This window comes from Chaetodon auriga, chromosome 4 (assembly GCF_051107435.1).
Source record: "Chaetodon auriga isolate fChaAug3 chromosome 4, fChaAug3.hap1, whole genome shotgun sequence".
NCBI lineage: Eukaryota > Metazoa > Chordata > Actinopteri > Chaetodontiformes > Chaetodontidae > Chaetodon > Chaetodon auriga.
Window position 1 is genome coordinate 20,736,440 of NC_135077.1, and position 25,509 is coordinate 20,761,948.

General features: G+C 44.1%; 1 protein-coding gene across 1 annotated transcript; it reads left to right on the forward strand.

Moving 5' to 3' along the window:
* The first annotated feature begins 436 nt into the window (after positions 1-436).
* On the forward strand, positions 437-22,234 carry tbc1d9 (TBC1 domain family, member 9 (with GRAM domain)). The gene is made up of 21 exons (XM_076727798.1): positions 437-1,149; positions 6,902-7,012; positions 8,694-8,812; positions 9,716-9,944; positions 10,397-10,658; positions 11,916-12,123; positions 13,279-13,485; positions 13,590-13,754; positions 14,100-14,250; positions 15,891-16,105; positions 16,202-16,319; positions 16,412-16,697; positions 16,815-16,944; positions 17,104-17,202; positions 17,415-17,483; positions 17,659-17,899; positions 18,055-18,120; positions 18,532-18,618; positions 19,762-19,830; positions 20,049-20,152; positions 20,254-22,234. Exons 1-21 carry the CDS (start codon positions 1,029-1,031, stop codon positions 21,058-21,060), a joined length of 3,864 nt encoding a protein of 1,287 aa, XP_076583913.1. The 5' UTR covers positions 437-1,028; the 3' UTR covers positions 21,061-22,234.
* Positions 22,235-25,509: the final 3,275 nt, after the last annotated feature.

Below are 25,509 nucleotides of genomic sequence, written 5' to 3' on the forward strand. Positions count from 1 at the left end.
TGAGTTGGAGAAACATGCGTTGGATTGAACAGCAGCTTCTTTTGGCCTCATGTGACCTTACAGCAGGTTAATCTGGTCCGTCTGTCGCCTCAAGGTCTCAGTGGAAACTAAACACAGCAAATGTTTTGTTTGCGTGTCAGCTGCCATGTTCAGACTTACAGAAGCCGACATGAGGAGTGGGCAGACCTTCCATCATGTTCATCGATGAGCAAACAGTTCAATCATGATCGACAGCAACAAAACCGATCGGATTTTAATCAGGAAGAAGTCAAGATCAGCCTTAGAATATAAAATGGGTGTAATCTGAGTTTAGTAATGTTTTTAATTCATTCATTATTTCCCCACGTGCCTCCACCTCCTGGCCGCTGACGTTGCGCGGTGGCCAGTCCGTGACGCGCTCGCTTTATTTTGCGTGCGGCAGCGGCAGCGCTACAGCGGAGGAGGAGGAGGAGGAGAGAGGAGTGCTGCGTTCCTATCGCGTTCACTGTTCAAACGTCGTCTTTCTGTTCCTCGACACGGACGGACGTCCCAGCTGAGAGATCATACAGGCGATCTGCTGCTCGCTTTGCTCGGCTGTAACGCGTCTTTCTCCACAAACATCGTCACGGAACGGATCGCACCTGCCGCGGAGCATGCACAACAAAGACTGAGCCAGCACTGCGCTGTGCGGCAGCAAACCGAGCCAGGCTGCCCGACGAAACCTCCGAGAAATTCATTTATCCGACAGTCTGCCCCGCACGCAGGAGGCTGGTGCAGCAGGAGGAGGCGAAATTCGGTGTTGGACCTCCATCTTGCAGGCCGATCCGATCCGATCCGTGCCTGGCGGGTTTAATTATAGTAAGACTTACTTTGGCCCGGACACCCAATAGCAGGCGATACTCGAAGGGTCGAGGAGGAGAATATCAGGCCTCCATCTGCCTGTTAATAATTGAATAATCTCTGTTGGACACAATCACACATCGACCAGTTTGATGGTCGCCATCAGCAGTCCTGCGTGTTCAATGTCCCCTTAAACAACCAGGAGCATTATGTGGGTCAGTCCCGAAGATGTGTTACTGGCGGGCGCATTATGGATCACCGAGAGAGCAAATCCATATTTCATCCTCCAGAAACGGAAGGGCCACGGGGATGGAGGCGGGGGACTGGCGGGTGAGTTCTGTTATTGATCAGTACCGAAAAATGTGAATATTTATTTAAATTCAGAGATTATTGATGATGAAAAGGTGACAGCTTATTGAGTGACAGTGGGAAATGGGAAATGTCAGGTGGTGTGTGTGTGTGTGTGTGTGTGTGTGTGTGTGTGTGTCGATGTTGGACATCAGGAGCCACATGGAGGGATAATGTGGTCACATGACCAATCACCTGCCACAGGTGGCCTTTCACCTGGTTGCAAAGAACAGGTACATGTCCGTGTTTCCTCTGCTTTAACTGGGTGATTCACACTCACGTCGGCCTGCTTTAAAGAAAGATAAACCTTTGGCCAAACACGCTGACATCAAACAAAAACCACTTCAGGGACAAAGTCCAGCACACATCTACTGTCTGATCATATAATTCGTCCAGGAATCAGGTCATATTACAGTCCACTCTGCAGTAAAGATGACCGAGGCTGCTTCTGCCTGCAAGGCAAATGAGCTCTCAGCCATCACAACAGTGCAAACAATAGCAGCTGCTAATGGCTCAACAACAGTGGATCTGTTTGACCACCAAGCAGAGACATGGTCTGTTTGCTCGCTCATGCTGAATCATTCCCCTTCTTCCTTCCTTCAACTCCTCCCTCTTGCTTATTTCATCCAAAATGGGTCAAGCAGCAGGAACAGGAGGAGGAGGAGGAGGAGGAGGAGGAGGAGGGACAGGTTGACACTTTAACAACTTGCTGTCTTATTTTCTCTCAGAATTGTGTAATTTTCTTGGTTCTCTGACCTGAATCTTCCAGCTGCTCGCAGGCGATCACAGTGTGCAGCACTTCCTCAAGTTTGCTCTATGTGCAGCCAAATAGCACAAGTTTTAACCACAGCAATGCAGATTATTTCGAAGCATTGTTGGCCTTCGCTGGCAATCGATCAGTTTCTGTTCCCTGCTGAGAACTCCTCACGTCGTGTCAGTCAGCGTCATTGATCACTGAGCTTTAACACCAAGAGCAGTGAAATCTCTGCACTAGTCTGACTCAGGAGTGGGCGACGCGGACTAAAATCTTCTATCATACTGTCCCCCTCTTTTCCTGTAATGATTTGATATGTATCATGATAAATTGCAGTCGTTCCCAACCCCCTTGTTGCTTCTGACCCTGGAATATGGAGCAATGGCTGCTTGTGACCCCTCTGATACTGTAAATGTCTCAAAAACTCAATTGAGAAAGCTTTTATGGGTAAGATAACCAGGTGGAAATGTCTTTTTTATCAGTTAATCCATTTAATTAAATAAAGTATGGTACTTCATCACATTGATACAAAAGTCTTTTAAATCCAGTAATACTGTAAAGCGATGGTGGCAAAGTACATGCAGAGAGAGTGAAGGATAGCATGCAGGGCACAAACAGTACGGCCAAATCAATCAAACCTAGTCAGACTAATAAAGTCTTAAAGTAAACAGGAAGGTGTTTTTTTTTTCCAGACTTGACGTACAAACAAGTGTAACACACTGGTTACAAATTTAGGCAATAATATTTGTGATTTGACCATCTTTTTTATCAATAATTCACATGATAATAAGGCAGCCTCCTCCTCTCAGTCTCCGGTGAGTTCTTACTGTGGCTACACAAAGCGTGCTAAGTGGTGCTGGGGGATGATGTCATTGTTATGTAAATGCTGAGCTTGCTGACTTGCGCTGTGTGCCAGTTGGCACTCGGCGCCCAGTAACCCTGGCACTGTCCACGAGCACTTCTTAACCACCAGCAGCACCGGGACCAGATTTATACAGAGCCAGGCGCGAATCTGCATCCTCAGCCTCGCAGGGCTCGAGCTCCAGTGTCGGAGCTGGCAGAGGGCCAGTGAGCTTCAGTGGAAAAGGGCAAATGTATGTTTCTGCACTGTTAGACGTCAGTACAGTAGCTGCATTGGCGGAGATGGACAGGTGCAGAATTTATGCAATTTCTTCAGAGAAAAGGCAAGAAATTATTATCTCTGCAAAGGGCAAAGGGTCTGGAGTCTTGGTGTCCATCCAAGTTCCTCTGACTGTGACGAGAATAGAGAGAAATGTCCTCAACTCCAGCTCACCTCATTTATCTGAACAACCCTTAGAAATGATTCAGCTTTCAGGAGCCCCTCAAATAATAAGCTTGTTGTAGTTTTCCTTTTAAGACTCAAATGCTTGTAGGATAATATAGAGAATAGATATGAGTGCTCATTAATAGTGTTCATGCTAGTTAAGAATATTACGTGTTCAGAGAACAGTCATGTAACTGTCAGATGCAATTTAAGGTGCAGTTTTGGACCAGTTGTAGGCTATGGAGCAAAGTTTTTACATGTAAGTCAGCAAAGAAGAAGACTGCAAGCAAACAAGCAAACAAACATGTACGTAAACAACACAGGTTTCAAGCTTTTGAGAAAAAACACATTTTCAGATGTTTAATCGGGAAAGAAATGTGTTCAACACTCCTGTTAGATAGACCAGGACACACACACACACACACACACACACACACACACACACACACACACACACACACACGAGAAACTCCACTGGGAACGTTTAAAAGACGCATAAAAACACAGTTTGAGCTAACGAAGCTGCAGGTCAGTCTTCAGCTGAAGAGGCACCTGCTCAGTTTCATGCTTAATGTGATTTGCATGACACGTTAAACCTGATAAGCCTCTACAGTCACTTATCTAATAATCGAGGTTGCATATGCAGTATTTTGTGGGACAGTGCAGAGGCGCAGCTGAAGGGACGTGTCTCAGCATCTTTTGTTGTCTGTATTTGGACATATTGTCAGCATCTTCAGAGAGGACGCAGACAGAAGAAAATCTGCATTAATCAGTGAATAAACTAAATCGTGTCAGCTGTTACGCAACTACACACAGTGGTGCTCAGTTTAATGTAAAATTACACAATATGAGTCCCAGTACGACGCCGTGTTTCACAATCCAGCTGGTTATGACTGTATGTGTGACTGGATGTGTGTCATGTCAGAGAGTGCTGACCCTCTCCTTTGTAGGCCACACACTTATCCTCAGGTGCAGGCGGACGTTGAGAAATAGTGGAGAAGATGCAAAGTACGTGTGATTGTGGAGGCAATGAAACTTGGACGTGATGACGATGTAGGCTTGTCTAAGGTTTCTGTGACCTGGAACAGTATTGATTTGAAGTCTGAGGCAGATTGTGGTCCTTTGTGTGAACAGTAACCCCCCCCCCTCCAGCTGTGTTGTTTTTGGCTGAACCAGGATGTAAACAAAAGTAAACAGTTTTTCGTCTCACGTTGGTGTTGGTGTGGTTTCTTGTTTTTTCACTGAGGTGAGAAACAGTAACTCAGAAGGTGATTTGTTTCGCTCTAACAGCAGGGAGCTCCGATTGTGTCCTTGTTTCTGAGAAGAGGCACGAAGCATCACATGATTTCATAGCTTGCTCTGTTCACAACAAGGGTGTTTTTCTACCCCCCACAAATAATAAATGGAACATGTGCCATTACAGCTGCCCCTCGTCGGTGTTTTGTGGGTCACGCAGCCGCTCGTTCGGCGTGTGGAAGGAAGTTGTCAGAGTTGTGAGGTGGAACAAGCGGTCACATGGACTCCTGTTTGATGAGTTAATGTTGCAGCGGCATGTGATGCTCGGGGCTCCAGGTTGTACAACAAACAACAAGCAAACAGCTCTCTTTCTGCCTGTTTTGGGTTTTCACTGACTTCAGTCTTACTGGAGGAGGCAGAGGTGTCATGTGGTCTTACACCTTCAGTGGTCTCCCTACATGTGCGTAACCCCTCAGTTTCCTGCGACAAACCTCAGCTCACACGTCGCAGGCTGAACCCTCCATCACACGCAGTGCAGCTAAAGTCCACATTTGCCCAATTTTTTACCACAAGACTTCAAGAATGAGCAGGAGGGGTTTGTATTTGTCACTTCAGTGTCTTTCTTAACGCAGGGTAACACATTCAAAGCCATCTGAGGTCAGCGTGTGAGCTCTGTTGAACTTCTTGGTTCTGACTGTTTTCAACCTTGTGATTTTCTTTTGTCAAAGAGGAAGTTGAGTCCACAACCGTTGTTTGTTTCTCACAAAGGGGCGAAGCCAAAGTGGCTGCATTATGGCATTAGTTTCAGTGTGATTCAGACCCCTCGGGTGTTTTTTATTGACTGCTTCAGCCCGGTGGAGAGGGTTAACTAATTACAAATACAAGTGATTATCTTGTTTATGTGTGCGTCATAGTTCTCATGTCAGGGCTCCCACACACGCTGGGAATCAATAACATTTGACGCGGCAAACACCGTCTGACTGTGTGACGTCATGGTTTATCAGCTGCTTATCGAGGCCTAAGGTGGTTCATTGTTGTGTTCATCAGGACAAAATAATGAGAGGGACTGATGAGGAATGTAAAGAGGACAGTGGACGATATGTCGAGGACATGAGGAGAATAAGAGGCAGACAGAGTGAAGAGCTCTGCAGCCCACGATCTTTAAATGATGGACGGTCAGTGAGTTTAAACCACACAGATCCACTTTTTTTATTACTTCTGTGTTTCGTCAGGACGTGTTTTTCTTTTGAAAATAAGATTCAGCCTCCCTCACTTGTCTCCTCTGTCTCTCCCTTCCTCCCCCTCATCGTCTCTCTGTGTGACTCATACTGTGTTTGCCCTGATGAGCTGCTGAACAAAAATAACCCGTCTCTCATGGCAGTTGAATGCATATCTGCTCTGAACCAGGGAGAATGTTCAGTCACCAGCAGCTCCACGACGGCTCGGAAAATGCCGTCGAAGTTGTTATGTGGCTTAACAGCAGGTTTCTAAATTGCAAGTGATTGTGGCACCACTTTAAGAACTCTTTACAAAAGGTTTTTCTGTTGGGACAGTTACAGGACATCATTAAGAACTTCATAAATATAGAGTCAAAGGTTTCACATCCCATAATAAGACAGCAGCAAAAGCAAGTAAGTCATCTGCGAAAATAAATGTTTCTAATGAAGGATTGAGCGACGTTCACCGCTTTGTGAACACATGATTGGATGAAGGAGATTACCTCATGGACTCAGGGACACAGTCTGTTCGCAGATGATTGCGTTCTGGTTTATTTACGTTTTGCACAGACTTCTTTGGAATCAGGCTCATAATTGAAAACAAGTTGTTTGCGTTCAGTGTTTGTCACCAAAAGCATTGTGTGAGGATCAGCAGCACACTCAGAGATCGACTGCATTTAGTTTGCAAGCTGTCAGGTGTGATTATAATTCATGTGCTCACGTTTCCAGTGTGAAAACACGCACACACAAAAAACATCTCAGAATTAGCACGTATGTATTTGGGACACCTCACGTTTGCCTTGTTAGCGGTCCTCCTCTTTCTCGCCTTTGCTTGTATCATGTAACACAATCACATTTAGGTGTCGTGTCCACAAATACAACAACAATCATACAAGTGTAACCCAGACTCGTATATGTGCAGATCACCGGTCTGACAAGTCAGAGAAGCGAAGAGTTGTATTTAATGTCAAGCCACAGGATGTTTGTCACACATTCAGATCTTAAACCACAAGACCTCAGGGGTTTCCCTTTTACCAAAGCAAAACAAAATCATCTGAAAGGATCAATGCGCTTCATTTGTGAGGCGCCTCAGGTGGTCATTGGTGTTACACGTTCACAGTGGAACAAATGTAAAGGTTAGTCCGAGTCAGGAGTCTGATTTTTGATTGTTTTTGGGGGACAGCAAAATACAGTCTTTGTTTAGACTTTTTGAAACCTCAAATGTGTTTTTGGCTCTTTCAGGTTTGCTGGTTGGGACTCTGGACGTCGTCTTGGACTCCAGTGCTCGGGTGGCCCCATATAGGATCCTGTACCAGACTCCAGACTCTTTAGTTTACTGGACCATTGCTCATGGTATGTGCACTTTAACACTTGGGTCAGAACTGTGAGGGAGTGGACCAAAGGAAGCCACTGACCTCGAGTCGACTCTTAGAATTCAGTTTGTGGACTCTCACCACTTCAGCTGCTTTTATCTGAACATTTTAGCAGAACAGGTACGGATTTATTCCAGTGTAGACCCCTGTGCATTTTTACCCCCCTGCAGGTCCCTCCCCCAGCCACCACACAACACATGATGCCTTTTAGCTGCTGAATGCCGAGCATTACATCATGCCCCGGTGGTTTTAAAGGGCAGGATTACAGGAACGTGTGCAGGAATCAATACTCAAAAAGACTGGATGTTAACGTTTTTCAGCGAATTGCTTGATGGGGTTTCATTATGATTTCATGTCATCTGCTGTTCACAGTAATGTCATCTGCATATTCTGTGTATGCAGAATTCTTCGTCGACAGTCTGTGGCAGTAAATCATGCAAATTAGCAGCCGCACTCCACTATGATTAGAAGCAGCGCTCTGTTTCATTTTTACTGTCAGTGAATGTGGAAATTATCCCCATTATGTGAGGAGAAGCTTTGACATGTCCAACACCGACCAGGGCTGCAACGACTAATTTCATTTCAGGTTTCAATCAGGGAATTGTTTAGTCTGCAAATGTCTTAAGAAAAGAATAATGAAAAGCCCAAAAACTGCTTTTCTCTGTGCAGCATCAGATTTGAGAAGTTTGAACCAATGAATTTTGTGGCATTTTATCTTCAAAATGACTTGAACCATTAGTTGATCATCAAATTGTTTGACATCCATGTGAAAACTAACTAAGGAGGTCTGCATTGGCTCAGTCTCCTGCTTTGGCTTTGTGTTGCCTCAGATTCTCTGCTGCAGCATGGACCTCTGTTCATTTATACATGGACACGTGCTGCTGTGTGGAATAAAATGGCACCCATACATTTTGGAAATCATAGAAATGAGTCAGAATGTGGCTTGATAGCATTCTGCTGTCAGGATCATGTGTGTCATCTGTGTCACATTCACTGAAGCTGGGACTCTGTGGAGACACTGGCAGAGATGAATTTGTTATGCATCCCTGTATTTAATTCAGCAGTTCACCACTAAATGTGTATATGAAATTAGTTCTATTTGTGTTCCCTTTCTGAAATGGAGGCCCACATAAGACTAGCTTGGCTTTGAAATGGCAATTGATCCCCACCCCCCTCCCTCTCCACCCCTCCCAATCCTTAATTCCTCAGCCCAGAGATAGCAGGAGAGTAGAGCGCTAATTCAGCGAGTGTGCACTCACTGAGGGGCTGCTTGCAGCAGTGTTCAGGCGTAATGGTGCACACTGGCAGCCATTACTGCACTCAGTTTCTCCTGTGGCCAAAAGAAATCAGTTTTGACCTCACTGATCACTGATTACAGTCACCTAATGCTCATTTTACTGTTGCTGTTTAACAGAAAATGGCTGATTTATGTTGAATTTTATCTCATTTGACTTGCACTGATGCTTTTGCCACCATTTCATCCAGTTAAATAGGGTGTCCCAACTCTCTGTTTAAGAATACAGAGAACTCAGATTGTTTTCCATTCATTCACACGTGGCCTAGCACACATGACTACAGTGGCCGTTATTTCTGAGACATTACACGGCGGTGCTCCTCCTGTGAACCCACCGCACTGACCTCCCCTCCTCACTCCTCTGCAGGAACCTCCCGGAAAGAGATCACCGAGCACTGGGAGTGGCTGGAACATAACCTGCTGCAGACTCTCTCCATCTTTGAGAATGAGAATGACATTACCACTTTTGTCAAAGGAAAGGTCCAGGTAACTCATCAGATTGATTGACAGTTTGATGTTTGGGTTAAAGCTCAAAGACGTCTTGTGTGAAATAATGAGGCACTCCCTGTTTCTGATTCACCAGGTGTTGTCAAATACGCACCACAGAGCAGAGCAGCTGACATATTTTTGTAGGCATAAGACAAATCCACCTCTCAGCTGGCTGTGATCTGCAACATTAAGAGTTAAATTATGTCCAGAATGGACCAATAAGAGCAGTGCAGATAATAATTACAGTAAATTCAAGAACATGTTGAAGCTACTAAATTACAAAAAAAGATAATACATGAAAACCAAGATAACAACTGGCATAGAAACTTTATAGAGACATTAAAACTTTAAAAACTTTCTTTATTGAACATCATTGTGTGAAAATGTGTATTTAACAAGCTGGAATTTATTTAAATGCTATTATTTCATGTGATTCTTCGAGAGAGGAGAGAATAAAAGAGAGAGAGGGCTGCCATCTTGTCAGACTTTGTGGTTTGAATAGCAGGCTTTAACTGTCTGATGTGAAAAACGTCCTCCAGTCGGCGTTTATGAGCTGGTGGTGCAGTCTTTTCCCCTTTAAAGAGCATCAGTTGTCAAGTGTGCAGTGCAGAGAAGTGCAGAACTGCAGGTACGTTTAAACAACTCCTGCACAAAAATGATATACGATCAGCACCGTGAACAATCCTCCTCGACTCCTGAAAAGTTGAGCTCATTTCCTACTGACAGGACAGAGCGAAGACAGATAAGAACTCAGAAGCGTAACGGCCCCGTGCTCGATGCATAGAAAATGTTAAATTCGGGTTTTAAACATCAATCACATTGACTGCTGCTGCTCGTCGCTTTACAATCCCAGTTTTTCATGTCCCAGCTCATTACCTCGCTCTCTCCGTCTCGCCTCAGGGGATCATCGCCGAGTACAACAAGAACCACGATGTCAAAGAGGACGACGACACAGATAAGTTCAAGGAGGCCAGCGCCAAGTTTCGGAAGCTGTTCGGGATGCCGGAGGAGGAGAAGCTGGTCAACTATTACTCCTGCAGCTACTGGAAGGGCAAGGTGCCGCGACAGGGATGGCTCTACCTCAGCATCAACCACCTCTGCTTCTACTCATACTTACTGGGAAAAGAAGGTTTGATATACATGCATTTACTATTCCTGTGTCTATATATATGACCTATATTGATATTTCTATATTGGTTCTATCTTTTTACCCGTCTTTAGTTGATGTCTTCAAGCAAAATGGTTGGGTTAAGTTGTAAGACAATAACTGTACAGCACAGAATGTAATGTGTGCCCATTTACCCAGAAACCGGCTTCTGTTTCAGATATTTTCATTATCTTTTCAGCAATCTTGCATTGGTTTTGTCCCTGAAGAGTTTAAACTTCAGACACAAAAGACAGGTGGTCCCAAATATTAGTCCAATCACCTTGAGCGATCTCCTCTCCTCATTCTCATTTTGGTGTCCTTGTGTGCTTCTCAAGGTGAAACTTGAGAAAGTCGATCATACCCTGAGAGCTGCTTCAGTCCATTGCTTTGTTTTGTCTTGTCAATACATCCTGTTGTCTTTTTCTGATTTTCAGCCAAACTGGTGGTGCGCTGGGCAGACATCACCCAGCTGGAGAAGAGCGCCACCCTCCTGCTCCCTGACGCGATCAAGGTGAGCACCCGCATGAATGAGTACGTCTTCTCCGTCTTCCTCAACATCAACGAGACCTTTAAGCTGGCGGAGCAGCTGGCCAACATCGCCATGCGTCAGCTGCTGGACAACAAAGGCTTCGAGCAGGACCGCTCACTGCCCAAGCTCAAGAAGAAGTCACCTAAGAAGGTGTCGGCACTCAAGAGGTAAGAAAGGAGCTGATCATCGATGATGAATGCTGTTCAAGCGTGTGCAGGAGATTGAACGTGGAGGTGTAATGGTTGGTAGAGTGGTTGGTTATCCAGACGCTTAGTGACAGAGGATGACAGTTTAAAATGGTGTTTTAAAAGCTGTGTTGGGGAAGACTTGTTAGGAAATAGAAGGCCTCTGCAGACCCTTGAACGTGGCCTCAAGATCCCAAATTGTTCGGTCAGTGTGTGTTATGAAAGCAGGGTTTGGTTTCACCGCAGTCCATTATCATATCTGTCCATCTGTGATCTTGCTGTTGCATAATTCTTCTCTGTATCTACACAAATACTTCATTGTCTGAGCAGTTTCAACCATTCATTCAAATTGTGTAACTTCAGGATCTAGAAGGGCAGTCAGAGAGTGCAGACCTCCACCAAAGCTCCGCTCTGCTCTCCAGTGACGCAAATCTGCAACCAAAAACTTCACGCTCAATATTATTGCTTGTTCTCGGGAAGCGTAAAGTTCAAACATTTTTCCTCAATATGTCAGGAGTTTACTGCAGACAGGTCACATTGGGATGTGAGTAGGAGTATAATTAGTTGCATGATGTGTTTATATCTACGTTTCCATAGCCACACCTTAGTTTGAGGTAGAAGAGCTGTACCTGTTCCACCATGAAGCCACCGTCCCCGACCGCTCCGATAGCGATTGCTTTCTGTGCTTTCTGTATGGAGCTTGAGCAGCTACGTGTGTCGGCTACAGGTTTACTGGTACCTGTGAATGTGGATTGTGATGTGGGGTCAGCGTATTTCTACAAATGACTGTTTTTTGCCACAAGTGAACTTTACTACCATCTACTGGATTTTAAGATGAATGACATTTATTCCGCCAGGGCCTAAACGTCCTACCTCGCACTGTATCCGATCTGGATCCCCCTCCAACATTTAATGGGCTCTTCCTTGTCCCATGCTGCACCTTTCCAAACAGTTTCATTAAATCAGGCCAGTAACGTTTCTGTAATGCTGCTGACAGACGGGCAGACAGACAGCAGACCGAAAAACATGCGTACATACAACAGCATTGACTGTAGTTGAGCAATGCGCTGGACTGTATTTCTAAATTAAATAGGTTATAATGTACAAGTGTGATGGGAGGAAGAATCTTTTTCGTATATCACCTTTTTGCCAAGCACTATAATTCTATTAATGCGTCGATGACAGTGATTATTTCAGCCTCAAATTATCTAATACGACTGTGCATGTGTCACTCTTTAGGGATTTGGATGCGAGAGCTAAGAGTGAGCGTTACCGGGCGCTCTTCCGTCTGCCCAAAGATGAGAAACTGGACGGACACACAGACTGCACTCTGTGGACCCCCTTTAACAAGATGCACATCCTGGGACAGATGTTTGTCTCCACCAACTACATCTGCTTCACCAGCAAGGAAGAGACGCTATGCAGCCTCATCATCCCACTACGAGAGGTGAGGTGTTCTGTTTGCATGTGTCCATCTATGAACAGCAAATAAGAGGTGCAATAACTGGAAGAAAGTTGTCTTTTTTAGCACCTCAATCAAAACATTAGCCATCAGCAGTGGCTGAAGTGAAGCACAAAGACACGTCAGTGTGTTGGATAATGTTGTCTGGTAGGGGTTTGTCACCGCCCATCTGCTGTAGACACACACACACACACACACACACACACACATACACACACACACACACACACACATACACACACACACACACACACACACACACACACACACACACACACACCCAAATACACTGTGCACAAAATGCAGCTGCCATGCTGAATCACATCCATTTAGTTAACAGTCAGCTCTGGATCTGGTTTCAGCAGCTATTCGTGAATCAAAGTTTGGGAAAGTTAAAGTTAAAACCAGCTAGTTTCCATCTACTCGCTCACTAAATCGTGTTGAACCATTACAGCAGAAGTCTGAGCACGTAAAGACTGTAGTGATTCTGAAGTCAGTCGGTAGGAAACATCTGCAGTGCCATCCAATCAAAAGCAATCAAATATGTAAACAGGAAGTTGCTACAGCCTCACAGTGTTACATAACTTCCAGAAATACATTTTAAGGGGCCAAACAATTCCATAAACTTCAATGTAAATGTACATTTGACTTGTATTTACATGTGCATGCATGGAGACATGAGTGTGTTCAAGCAGTTTACAATAACTGAGGTATTTCCTCAGACTAAGCTAGCTAAGCTCGCTAACATTATTAGCATAAGGTTTTGTAATTTGAGTTACATTATGTGAATTTTGTGAAATGATTTAACATCTTAACATCCTTTCCTTTTAATAGTCCATATTGGTTAGTTTCCTCCTTTACTCTTCAGTCTAAACAGATCATATATTAGCAAGCTAACGTTAGCTTTGTCAGTTGTCACCTGGCAGTTGGTGGGTACTTTATAAGCAGGCTATACTTTACCTTACTCTGTTCTGCCTTAATAGAATTAGTTCTGTATTTCATTTTATGTGAAGATGCATCGAATTTAAAGCTGGTTAGTTTGGTCTTAACTGAGAATTTACTTCTGGTACATTTGCTTGTCATGCATGTGGCTGCTTGTCATTTATTGCTTCGTTTGTGTCTTCGTGAATGTTCCTCCAGGTGACCATTGTGGAGAAGGCAGACAGCTCCAACGTGCTGCCCAGCCCACTCTCCATCAGTACCAAGAATCGAATGACTTTCCTGTTCGCTAACCTGAAGGACCGAGACTTCCTGGTCCAGAGGATTTCTGACTTCCTGCAGCAGACCACCTCCAAGATCTACCTGGAGAGGGAACTTACCGGCAGCCTAAACAGCTCAGATGATGAGGTGAAACATGATATTGTTGTAAATAATGTGAATAATCATCAACAGCGGTGGTGGCAGTGTCCATTTAAAAGCTCCAAAGCTTGACTATAACCTGTCTTCTCCAGGTATACTCCCAGCATGGATCTCTGCTGTCCAGCAGCCCACAGCACAGTCTGGGCTCAGAGAACGAGCGTTCGTTCAACCTGAACGACAGCAGCGTGCCCACAGCCACGCAGGCCCTCATGACCATGTACCGCCGCCGCTCACCTGAGGAGTTCAATCCCAAGCTGGTACGCTTATCGACCACCATTAAAAGCATCTCATCTTGTCTTGAGTTTAAGTCTATTTGTGGTCTTGGATTTGAAGCTTTCACACTTTGCCATAATTGCCATTTTCACGCCATTAAGCTGCATTGAGGATTGCTGCTAACTGCTACCCGGCAAGATGACTTTTCCTGCCTCATAGAATATTACAGCATTAGTGCTTTGTGGAGTGTGCAAGAAATCAATCAATTACAATAAAATGTTTTAGTCCCAAACTGCTGATGTGGAACAGTTAAAGCAGGATCCTGACAGAACACACTAATTGTACTTGAGCTATTACACGTCAAGAGATGGTTTTCCCTCGTTACTCAGGCGAAGGAGTTCCTGAAGGAGCAGGCGTGGAAGAACCACTTCGCAGAGTTTGGACAGGGGGTGTGCATGTACCGCACGGAGAAGACGAAGGAGCTGGTCCAGAAGGGGATTCCTGAGAGCATGAGAGGGGAGCTCTGGCTGCTCTTCTCCGGTGAGGAAACGCTCAGGGCTTGCAGACAGTAGTGCAGATGATTCAGTCAGACCACACCCGGCATAATGCGTGCTCACACTTGATCATAACACAACATGATGCATATTTTGTGCAGCTGTTATTTATTCACAGAAACCCTGCTGACAAGTACACAAAGCAACAACAAGACAATCATTTTAGCAGCCAATGTGAGACATGAATACTCAGAAATAAAGCTACATGTTGTAAATATGTAATTTATATATATATTAGTGTCCTCTGGCAAAAGCTTTCTCTGTGTTGCTGCCTGTATAAAGACATGGTGGAGACTAATTTGCCACTTTGTTAATGGAACAGAGTAACGTCTGAAATTGTTTTTCAAACACTGCAGTCTAGTTGGTGCCTGAGGCAAAGTCTGAAGCTGTTCCCCCCGTCACCGCCCATTTGAAATATGCTTTTTCACATTTCAGCCTCTGAGGTGAAAAGCGGTTATTTTCTTCTCAGGCTCTGTCATTTGAAGGTGTTTTAGACCCTTAAAAGATGGAAATCATGCCATATTTTACAAGAAAGTTTTGAAAAGAGGCAGAAAAAAAGCAGAAACATGTTTTTCTTTTTATCCCTTCAATCATTTGGGGGCCCCTCAGATGTTTTTAGCCCTGACCTCCAGCTTAAGAACCACTGGGCCAGGAGCCGAGAGGAGAGTCCAGGAAACCTCTTATTGCTCGCATGCAAAATTGTAAACTTAGCAACTAAATGTTTGCTGAAGGTAAAATTTCCACTACCTACTGACTGTACAGCTGACCTGTAGCTCGTGACTGTCGTTCTTTAATTTATTCAGCTATGCAATAAGCTCCAGACTTTCCTGTTTACAGGCACAGTCATGTGTTACGCACCAGCAGCTGCTTGTACTCATCCTCACCTGAGCAGAGCTGGGTTACAAACAGCTCCTCCCTCTCTCCCCAGTGACCCACTTATGGCTCACCCGGCTGTTGTCATAGCTGCATTGTGCTCACCTTCGTCACACTTACCTGCACTTCTTCCTTCCACAAGTCTCCTACAAGAAAAATATTTATCATGCTTATGTAAAACACTCCTAATTGATTTTATTTTTAGAATAAAGGGTGTGGAAACCTGTTTGGCGAGCTCGATAAGCAAAAGTGTGCTGAGTAAAACCTGGAATATGGACTAATGCAAAGAGGTTTTATTTGCATTTTACTCTGCAAAGGTAGTCAGATAAGTGACGTTACAGTTAAGCAGCAAACAGGCCTCCGAGGTATGCAAATACCAAATACAAGTACCATTTGGGCTGCAGCGCATTTACTACTGTGTACTTTTCCCTCATTCATTTTTTTATCATTTGCAATGTTTTTACTATTTCAAAATTCAAGCATAACAGATTCAGAGCTCCGTCAAATCACCAGGTACTTTGTTTAATACAGAGAAACCAAAATAAGACAACCTTGATGTGACGATCAGGATTAAAAAGCAGCTTCTGAGGGAGCTCGTGACAGTATGAAGGGTGACGTCGTGTGACATTCACACTGAAACACACAATCAAACTTCTGTATTTCTGAAACTGAACAGAACAGTTTGCTCCTTTGCACAAAATACAGAAGCTGGAGAAGCTGGTTTAAACCTTCAAATCTGGTGTTTTTTCGTAGGAGCCATCAACGAGATGGCCACCCACCCCGGATACTACGAGGACCTGGTGGAGAAGTCGATGGGTAAATACAACCTGGCCACAGAGGAGATAGAGAGAGACCTGCACCGCTCTCTCCCGGAGCACCCGGCCTTTCAGAACGAGATGGGCATCGCCGCCCTCCGCAGGGTCCTCACGGCCTACGCATTCAGAAACCCCAACATCGGATACTGTCAGGTACACACTCTCCACTTTTGACTCTGACACGAACTGACAGAAACCTTGCAGCCCTTGACAGCCCTTGAATTTTGATTCCCTCCCTCGACACCACAGGCCATGAACATTGTGACATCTGTGTTGCTGCTCTACGCCAAAGAAGAGGAGGCATTTTGGCTGCTCGTGGCGCTCTGTGAGAGGATGCTGCCTGACTACTACAACACGAGGGTTGTAGGTCAGTATGTGCACCTGCTTCTCTGTTTCAGGGTGTTTGATTTGACGATTTTCTGTTTGTTTAACATCCTCTTTTTTCCCGCTCTTCCCCAGGAGCCCTCGTGGATCAGGGGGTGTTCGAGGAACTCGCCCGCGAGTACGTTCCCCAGCTGTACGACTGCATGCAGGACCTCGGGGTCATCTCCACTATCTCGCTGTCCTGGTTCCTCACCCTCTTCCTGTCCGTCATGCCGTTCGAGAGCGCCGTGGTGGTGGTGGACTGCTTCTTCTATGATGGCATCAAGGTCATCTTTCAGCTGGCGCTCTCTGTGCTTCACGCCAACATCCACCAGCTGCTTGGATGCAAGGATGACGGAGAGGCCATGACCGTTCTGGGCAGGTAAGGAGAGGACTGGATGTGTAGGGTGTCTTGCCTGAAGCCTAAAAACCCCTTTCACCATTTATCAGATTTTTTTTTTTTTTACATATTTGACAGATTTCATGCATTTTATTGTAGATACTTGGATAGTGTGACCAATAAGGACAGCACCCTCCCTCCCATCCCCCACCTGCACTCCTTACTGACGGACAACGGAGAACCACATCCTGAGGTCGACATCTTCAAACTGGTCCGCAGCTCCTACGAGGTATTTAACCAGGATGATAACGTGTTTGTAAAACTGTGCCGTCTAATTGAACTTTCTCATGGGAGCTGTAATGTTAAAGCTTTCAATGAAATGCATTATTTTTTCAGTTTATGTGATTTGAACTTTAAAGGTTTCTCTCTCTTTCTCCTTTTACGTCAGAAATTTGGTTCGATCCGTGCAGATGTGATTGAACAGATGCGTTTCAAACAGAGGCTGAGGGTCATCCAAACCATTGAAGATACAACTAAACGCAATGTGGTGAGGATCTGCTAATTCTCTCACAGAGTATCCATAAGTACAGGAAGTTTTTATTATTATTTTTTTACTTCAGTGCAACCCTGTCGGACAGATGGAACAGCAGTCAGACAACATGCAGTTTCAAAAGTCTCTCTTATTAGATGCTCTTTTCTCTCGAGACGCTGAGCGTTATCATCCATCTTCTGCTTTTGCTTCATGTAATCATGTTTCAGGTCAGAACGATTGTCACAGAGACTGCCTTCAGTATCGACGAGCTGGAGGAGCTCTACGTGCTCTTCAAGGTGAGTTACAGCTCACACATTCATGATGCAGGAAAGAAACACCTCACCTGTGTTACCTCCCACCTCCTGTTGAAAGTGAAGCACAGACAGGAAATCCATTTGTGTTTATTGTTTATTAGTTGAACCACATTTACCTTTAAAATAGTCCTTTTCACCCGTCACTTCCTCTCTTCAGGCAGAGCACCTGACCAGCTGTTACTGGGGTGGCAGCAGCAACCCCACAGAGCGCCACGACCCCAGCCTGCCCTACCTGGAGCAGTACCGCATCGACATGGAGCAGTTCAAAGGCCTGTTCAACCTGCTGTTCCCCTGGGCCAACGGCGCCCACTCGGACCCCCTGGCTGTGCGCTTCTTCCGTCTCCTTGACCAGAATGGAGATGCCCTCATTAATTTTCGGGAGTTCATCAGTGGCTTTGGTAGGTAGAGTAAGGTGGTGAGTCTTTGGAAGTGTGTAACAAAGCTCTTCAGCTGACTGATTCTAGTTGAAGGTAACATTGTACCCGAGCTGATTTCACACATCTGGAAGCAGATCTGATGTGTCCGATGTCTGAAGCTCCTTGTTGTGTTTTAGGTGTTCTGTGTCACGGGGACCTCACCGAGAAGCTGAAGCTCCTCTACAAGATGCATGTCCTGCCCGGTGAGTGTGCAGCGATGGAGTTCAGTCACGCTGCGAAGTCGTCTTTAGGAAACTACAGAACGTATTCAGCTGAGCAGGATTATTAGCTCAGGGCTCAGTGGAAAAACGTTTGTCTCACCTCACTGGACAAAGCGCCTCAGGATTACCTTTTTGTCATGTTTATTTCATGAGCTGACAGGAATGAAAATGTATTTTACATTCTGACTACATTTTGACAAGCCTGTTGTCACATAACTTAACCAAATAGTCATTTTTGTAATATGATGGGTGAAGACATATAAAATTGAATGAAAAGGAACTTTATGTCCATAATTTGAATAACAGGAAACATAAAATGACAAAGAATGGCTCACATGATGTTTCCGTAAATCAGATTAAATGTTGACGGACCCCTCTGTTCTTATCTCCCAGAAATCACTCATGAACAGGAGGAGCCAGACTCTGCCTTTGAAGCCACTCAGTACTTCTTTGAAGACATCACTCCAGAGACATCCATCGGTAAGGACCTGAGATCAATCCTGCATTAAATAGATACATGAACACAATAAAACATTGTTATATATTCAAGCAAGTACATAAACTCTTCAAAAACAATTCAAAAAGCAAGCCACCAAACTGAAAAGGTGTAAATGACACATTATCACTTGACTTATTTTGCAGAGATTTCACCGTCTTAAGCACTACTGTTAACCACATGTTTTGGGATCAGCTTCTGTAGGTGTGTAAAATCACAGCACTGCTTGTCTTGAGAATAGCAGTTATTGTTGAAATAATTACAAAAAAGGCTCTCAGCCTTTGAAGCCCAGTAGACCCAAGAAGTACAAGAGAGTTCCTCATGAGTGTAAAAATGAGGTGATGAACCCTTTGTGCTTTGATGTGCAGTTTGTAGTAAATTCAGCTTCCTGTTGAGGAACTTCATTGTGTTTCGTGTGCTTTCATAAGCTCCCAGCAAACATTCACAGTCGGTAGGCGACACACTGACATTAGCACGGATATTTCTTCACTGGCACTTCGTTCTCACACTGTGCAGCGACAATATGTTTGAGGGAATTAATGTTTCATTTGTCAACACTCCCTCCAGCTGCTTAGCCTTACTTTTCAATGAGTGCTGCCAGATGATGAGTCATCTGCCACCCTGATGCTTTATGCTGCAGGACAGTTGCTGTTTACACCATGAAGGACTTGAGATTGTCATCGTATTATTTGCATGAGTGAAATCTGTTATTGTGTAACGAGCATTTTCAGGGGAAAGTGTGATCATACTCACCTTGAAATCGCGTTGCGTGCAGCCTGCATTGTGCTCACTGGTAGTGATGAAAAGGAAATGTGTACACAAGTTAAATTGTGTGTGTAAGGCACACGCCTGCAGGACAATCCTGTGTTGAATATGCAGAAGGGAGGGAAACTGCCTCAAACACCTCTGTGGTTTGAAAGCTGTTGTTTGGATAATTAAGCGTTTGAACTAGTGTCGTCTGTATGTGGTGGCTTTCTGGTGGCGGCAGGATTCTCTGATCAAGAACCTGCAGTATGCTGCTAAAAATGGCCCCTGAACGTTGAGTCAAGCGGTTGGAGTTGGATAATATAACGATTTTATTTGAGCAAATGTTGATATTTGACGTTAGCCACCCTCTTTCTCCTCAGGTCATGACTCAAAGTGCAGAAGCGAGAGGGATGATGGCTTCGTCAGAGTTACATTCAAGACTGAAAAAGGTAAGCAGCACGAATGTGTACATCTAACGCAACATACTATGTATTTGCCTAAAATGAGCAACAAGATGTTTAATCTCATATAAATGGCAAACGTTCAAGTGTGACATTGCCTTTAGTCTTGAGCCAAGATCGTTGTTACTGTCTTCACACAGAATTTTATCGGGACAAAATATTGATGGACTGAAATACTAATAACGCATTCTTTGTACATCTTACAGTGAAGAAACTGAACACTCCTGAATATCGTCATTACCTGAAACTGTGGAACCAGGAGACAAAACCTAAGCGGGAAAACACAAAAGACCTCCCCAAGCTGAATCAGGTGAGATTTTACCCTCAGTGTCGGTCTTTACATGAAGTATGTGTATAAAACACTCAGTAGTAACAGTGGGGTATAACTGACTTGTGTTTTTTTGTCTCTAGAGTCAATTTATCGAGCTTTGTAAGACCCTGTACAGCATGTTCAGTGAGGATGCTGCAGAACAGGAGCTCTATCACGCCACAGCGACAGTCACCAGTCTGCTGCTGGAAATGGGAGAAGTGGGAAAGCTCTTCTCCTCCGGCAGAAAGGACCACAACATGGAGGGAAAACCAGAGCCGGGCATGTATAGGAGAGACGCCACAGATCCCAAAACCGCCCAGGAGGCCCTGTGTGACGACGTGTTCCAGCAGCGGGACCAGAACGACGGCTTTGTCCCTGCAGCTCTGGAGAACAAGCCGAGCCCCTTTGAGGAGGGGAAAGGGGACGAGGCGAGCGAGCAGCTGCCACCGATGCAAGACATCAAGCTGGAGGACTCGTCTCCCAAAGACACGGGCACATCATCCGCCATGCTCATCTCAGATGATGAAACCAAAGATGACACCTCAATGTCATCTTACTCGGTGCTCAGCGCAGGCTCCCATGAGCTGGATGAAAAGCTGCAGTGCGAGGACATTGCAGACGACACGGTGCTGGTGCGCAGCGACAGCGGCTCCAACGGGGAAAGAAGTAACCGGCCCCACGGAGGCGGACCCCACGGCCGAGGGCTGCCGCACAGCACCAGCATCGATAAAGACTGGGCCATCACGTTCGAGCAGTTCCTGGCCTCGGTGCTCACCGAGCATGCCCTGGTGCATTACTTCGAGAAGCCGGTGGAGGTGGCAGCTCGCATCACTAACGCCAAGAATGTGCGTAAAGTCGGGCGCCCCCGGCTGTCAACGAGTGACTATGAGATCTCGCTATCTGGCTGAGGTCTTTTTAAGGAAGATATGACACAAAGACTTTTTCTGTTTTAAAAGGGAAACACGATTATCAGTCATCGGTGTGAAGATGTCTATGTGAGTTTCAGAGGACAACGAAGGTCAATGTGAAATGTATGTGTATGATAGTTGAATGAATGTGACCAAAAACTGCTCTTAACAGTGTATTTTACCAGATGTGAAAGACTTTTATTATTCCAATCACTAGATTCTCTCCAGCTAAGAGGGAACAGGACATTAATATTCAGGTTTGCTCCAATGAAATCAGTGTGAACATGTAGTAGCTGTACTTTATAAGACATTATGCATAGGTGTTAATATTGTAACCTCTAGCACTTCTTAGGCTATGTAGATGTAAATGTCCACAGATACAGTACAGGTCTATACTGGGATATTGATAGTCTACGTACGATCACCTAACGTTATATCCGGTCAAACTATCGCTTCCTTACTTTACGGTTCCATTTGCTGTTAATCACAGAATCGTTTTAGTTTGTGGCTGAATGACAAATACAAATCAAAGCTGTGAAAATTCAACGATGAGGTGAATTTTCATGTGTCGTGTGAACTCCTCTTCAGCTAAAGCAACGTGTCACTTTGTGAGAAGCTAATTCTCTTTTTCACGCACATATCTGTGACTCCCTCGACATTCACTGCACAAAATAATGCTCTCAGTAATTACTCCGCCGTGTTTTCTCCAGTTATTGGTGCCCTGTAACAATGATGGAGCAGAAAAATGACACAAATACATTTTCTAACTCAAAAGAAAACAAGTCAGACCTGATTCTTAATTCAAAGGAAGGTACGATGCTGAGATGTGATGATTACACTAAAAACATGCTGTTGAATGAAGAGCCTGCTCTTTATGTTTACAACATATTGTGATCCACTAACGTGTACTTGCTTGCCATTTGCCTAGCTGTTGTTGTCTGCACTCCTGACTAAAATGTTTGCCTTGTTTGTTTTTGTTTTGTTTTTTGCTGTTTTTTTAAAATATATATTTTAACCTTTTTGCTCTGTACATTTTTACTTTTCTGTTTTCAAGTTGTGTTTTTTTATATGAGTTTTTTTTTTATTATTATTATTTTAAATGTCCAGGTGTTATTACTCTGGATTCTGAAGCATTGTGTATCACTCCATCTAATTAAAATCACAGTATGACTGATTCAATGCTGCACAGTACGACTGAGTGCCACTACATGACCATCATTTCAGCTACCAGTCATGCATTCTCTGAAGACCTGTGTTTACCCATATTATATTTCAGTTCTACTTTTTGAGGAATGCACACTTTGTGCTATTTTTGTCACCTTTTAAGTATAGTTAAGTGTACTCAAGTAGTCCTTTAGTGCTCTTGAGTAGACTTGAAGTGTAAATAGATTATGAAGTACATCAGGATTCATGAGCATTCAAAACACACTTGCAGTACAGTCGTATTATATCACCAGTGTGTTGGAAATATACTCAAAATGAAGTAAAATTAAAGAACAAGCATGCTAATAGCATCTTCCAAAGAAGTACACTTAATTATTATTCATAAAAGTATTTATATTTTAGTACACTTTTTAAAAGTACAATCATACGTATAAGGCCTAAAGCTAATGGATTGTAGTAATTTGTGATGGGAGTTGGAACTGAGCTTTCTTTTTACCCACTCATAGCCAGTGACGGTCCGTCGGCCTCCGGGTCGTATATGCCCCCACAGGCGATTCATAAACTAAACTAAACTAAACTAAACTAAACTAAACTAAACTTAAATTAAATTAAATTAAATTAAATTAAATTAAATTAAATTAAATTAAATTAAATTATGAATGAATGAATGAATGAATGAATGAATGTAATAAAATAAAGATTGCTTTTTTCGCTGTAAAAAAAAAAGCCAAAATGTAAGTTTTTTCCGAGCGGTCCCTGAAAGCAGCTCGCGGTTGATAATACGTCATACAACATGGCACCTGTCAATAAAACTGAGGTAGAAGTGGAACGTCGCCTAGTGTAAGTAAAAGACAAGCCAGTCTACGTTTGTTTGTTTGTTTTGTTGTGTTTAAGTTAGTTTGTTTGGACGCCGCGATGAAAAAGACGAATCTCAAGCGTCAGTATAGCTACGAACATGCTAAACTGGATGAGCAGCGAGGACAAGCGAGCTCTTCAGCGGAGTCCAGGAGCCCAACAAGCAGCTCTGACGGTCCGCATTCTGACAGAGACACTGTTGTGGAGGCAAGTTTAGTGGTGAGGAAGCTAATAGCTAAAGAGGCTAAAACCTCAGTCTGTAGGAGAGTCAGTGAAGGAGTCAGTTTGTGTGGAATAATTCACAGAGATGAAGGAAAACCTGACGTGAAGACTCTCTGATCGCACGTGTTGATTTGGCCTTCATGGTGTGAAATGTGAAATCATGTGAAGTTGAACCTGCGGCAGCTGGAAAGAGGAAAAGCTGCATGTTCCTACTGTGCGAGAACAAAGGCTGAATATCTTGAGTATCCTGCTGAGTGTGAAAACTCCCTCAGGTGTGTAATGAGCCACGAAGAGTCAACAAAAGGAATTGAACATATTTGCTGTTTAATGCGGAACTACCTGATATGCCTGAAAACCTACAACACCCACACCTGGAAAAGCATTGTCATAATTATCATCATCATCATCATCATCATCGCTACTACAATCCAACATCAGACGCCTCACCAGAAAGCAGCAGTTCAGTCAACGCAGAGGTAAGTGTGACATGTGTGTTCAGTGACTGTGAATGAGGGGGGTCATACAAAGGTTTGGGCACCTTTGGTCAAAATGTGTTATTAAGGGTGTTATTAAGCAGTGACCACGCAGGCCGCCCAAACCTTTGCTCCAGGCTCTTTTCCATTTTTGTTATTTTAAAGGATGGAAATACCAAAGTGACCACGCCTGGAGTTTTACAGAAATGCCTCATCTTTCACTTTACGCTGTTTGGAAATCAGGTCACGTTTTACTCGTTGGTAGAGGATGTTTTCCCTTTTCCTTTCTTTGCTCTGCACTTGACAAACAGCCAATTAGGCCTCGAAACGTTGCACTTTAGTGACGGTGTTTTGAGTCTAACATGCGCCTTGAAGGCGACTGCTTTAAACCTCAGGGGGTTGCAGGTCCCTCTCTGTCTCTCTACAAACACTCTGGGGTTGTGGCTCAGGTGAACCAATCACAGCGCAGTGAGCTCACTTAAAACAGGCTTTCTGCGGATTGTAAAGAGGCTTCCCCTCTCCGAGCTATGAATGATTAATCTATCAGAAATGATGTTTGTTAGGCCAGGATAGATGAAATATTGCTCATATCTCCTCAGTGGTCGGCTGGGTCGTCTCAAGCTTTGCTTTCCAGGAATTATTCAACCCACAGGTCTCTTCAGAGTTTGCTTCATATCTAACAATATTAATGGGAGAATAAGAAGCTTGAACGCCTTTTGTTCAAGTCCAGTTTGTGCCTTAATAGACATGATGCAGTCTAATCCAGCAGTCCTGTGGGGTGGGCAAAATAATAGAAACACCTCTCGCTGTGACACAATACAACCGAACAGATAATGAACAATAGAGCCCTAAAAATGACCATAAAGTTGAATCAACACCTCTTCAAGCAGTCTCTCCAAAACCTCATTATAACCTTTGAAAATGTGCTTTTTTGCATCAGTTTTTGACAGGAGCACATAATAAACCGTGTGCTGTGCCCGTGAAAGTCACATTTTCTTCCATGTTCCTTCTTCCCAAAATGTGCTTTTCTCGTGCTGTTAGAGGAGCTGCACAGGTCGGATTCAGGGCGAGGTGTTATGAAAGAGGCAAAGTTACTGCTGCCAAACTGCTGAGAGGCCAAACACAGTGTGATGCAAAGCTCTTATCTGCTGCATACTGAACTTCAGTCACTACTTAACGTCACTGCTCTCCCACCCAGCGCTTTTTTTGTGCCCTCTTTCACCAAAATGTGAGGAGAAGTTTCTGTTATGATAGAAATCATAAATGCACAAGAGGATATAAGAAGTCTTCTAACTAACAAATGAGCAAATACTGTGTGATACAATCATGCCGCTGCAAGAGTGAAGCGACCGTGAGGTTCGGCTGCAGCCAATCAGCTCCAAACACTTTCTCTGTTGTTCACACACCCGTCCTGTTCATTGGCTGAGAGCAAAGACAAGCCTCCACTGACAGTGTTTTATTGTGATTGTCGTCAAGAGCAGACACTTAATGTGAAGGTGGAATGAAGTCGATAATGATTTAATGTGAAGTCAGTCCGTGAGGCTCAGCACACACCGAAAATCTGCTGGCTACCTCCTGTCCTCAGTGTGAACATGCATACAGTGGTGGTTATATCTGAAGGCAAGAAAGTAACATTAATGATAGCTTAAAAACACTTTTCTGGCACATTTTGGGCGTAAAGATAGTGAAGTTACGGTCACAGAAAGGGGAAGTGAAACAGTTGTTTTTCTGAAAT

Bases quoted from the DNA above. Each gene is read 5' to 3' on its own strand.
- tbc1d9 (XM_076727798.1), top strand. From the start codon at position 1,029: ATGTGGGTCAGTCCCGAAGATGTGTTACTGGCGGGCGCATTATGGATC. The intron at 16,698-16,814 runs GTAAGGAGAGGA...ATTTTATTGTAG, and splicing joins GCCATGACCGTTCTGGGCAG to ATACTTGGATAGTGTGACCA. The intron at 19,831-20,048 runs GTAAGCAGCACG...TACATCTTACAG, and splicing joins TACATTCAAGACTGAAAAAG to TGAAGAAACTGAACACTCCT.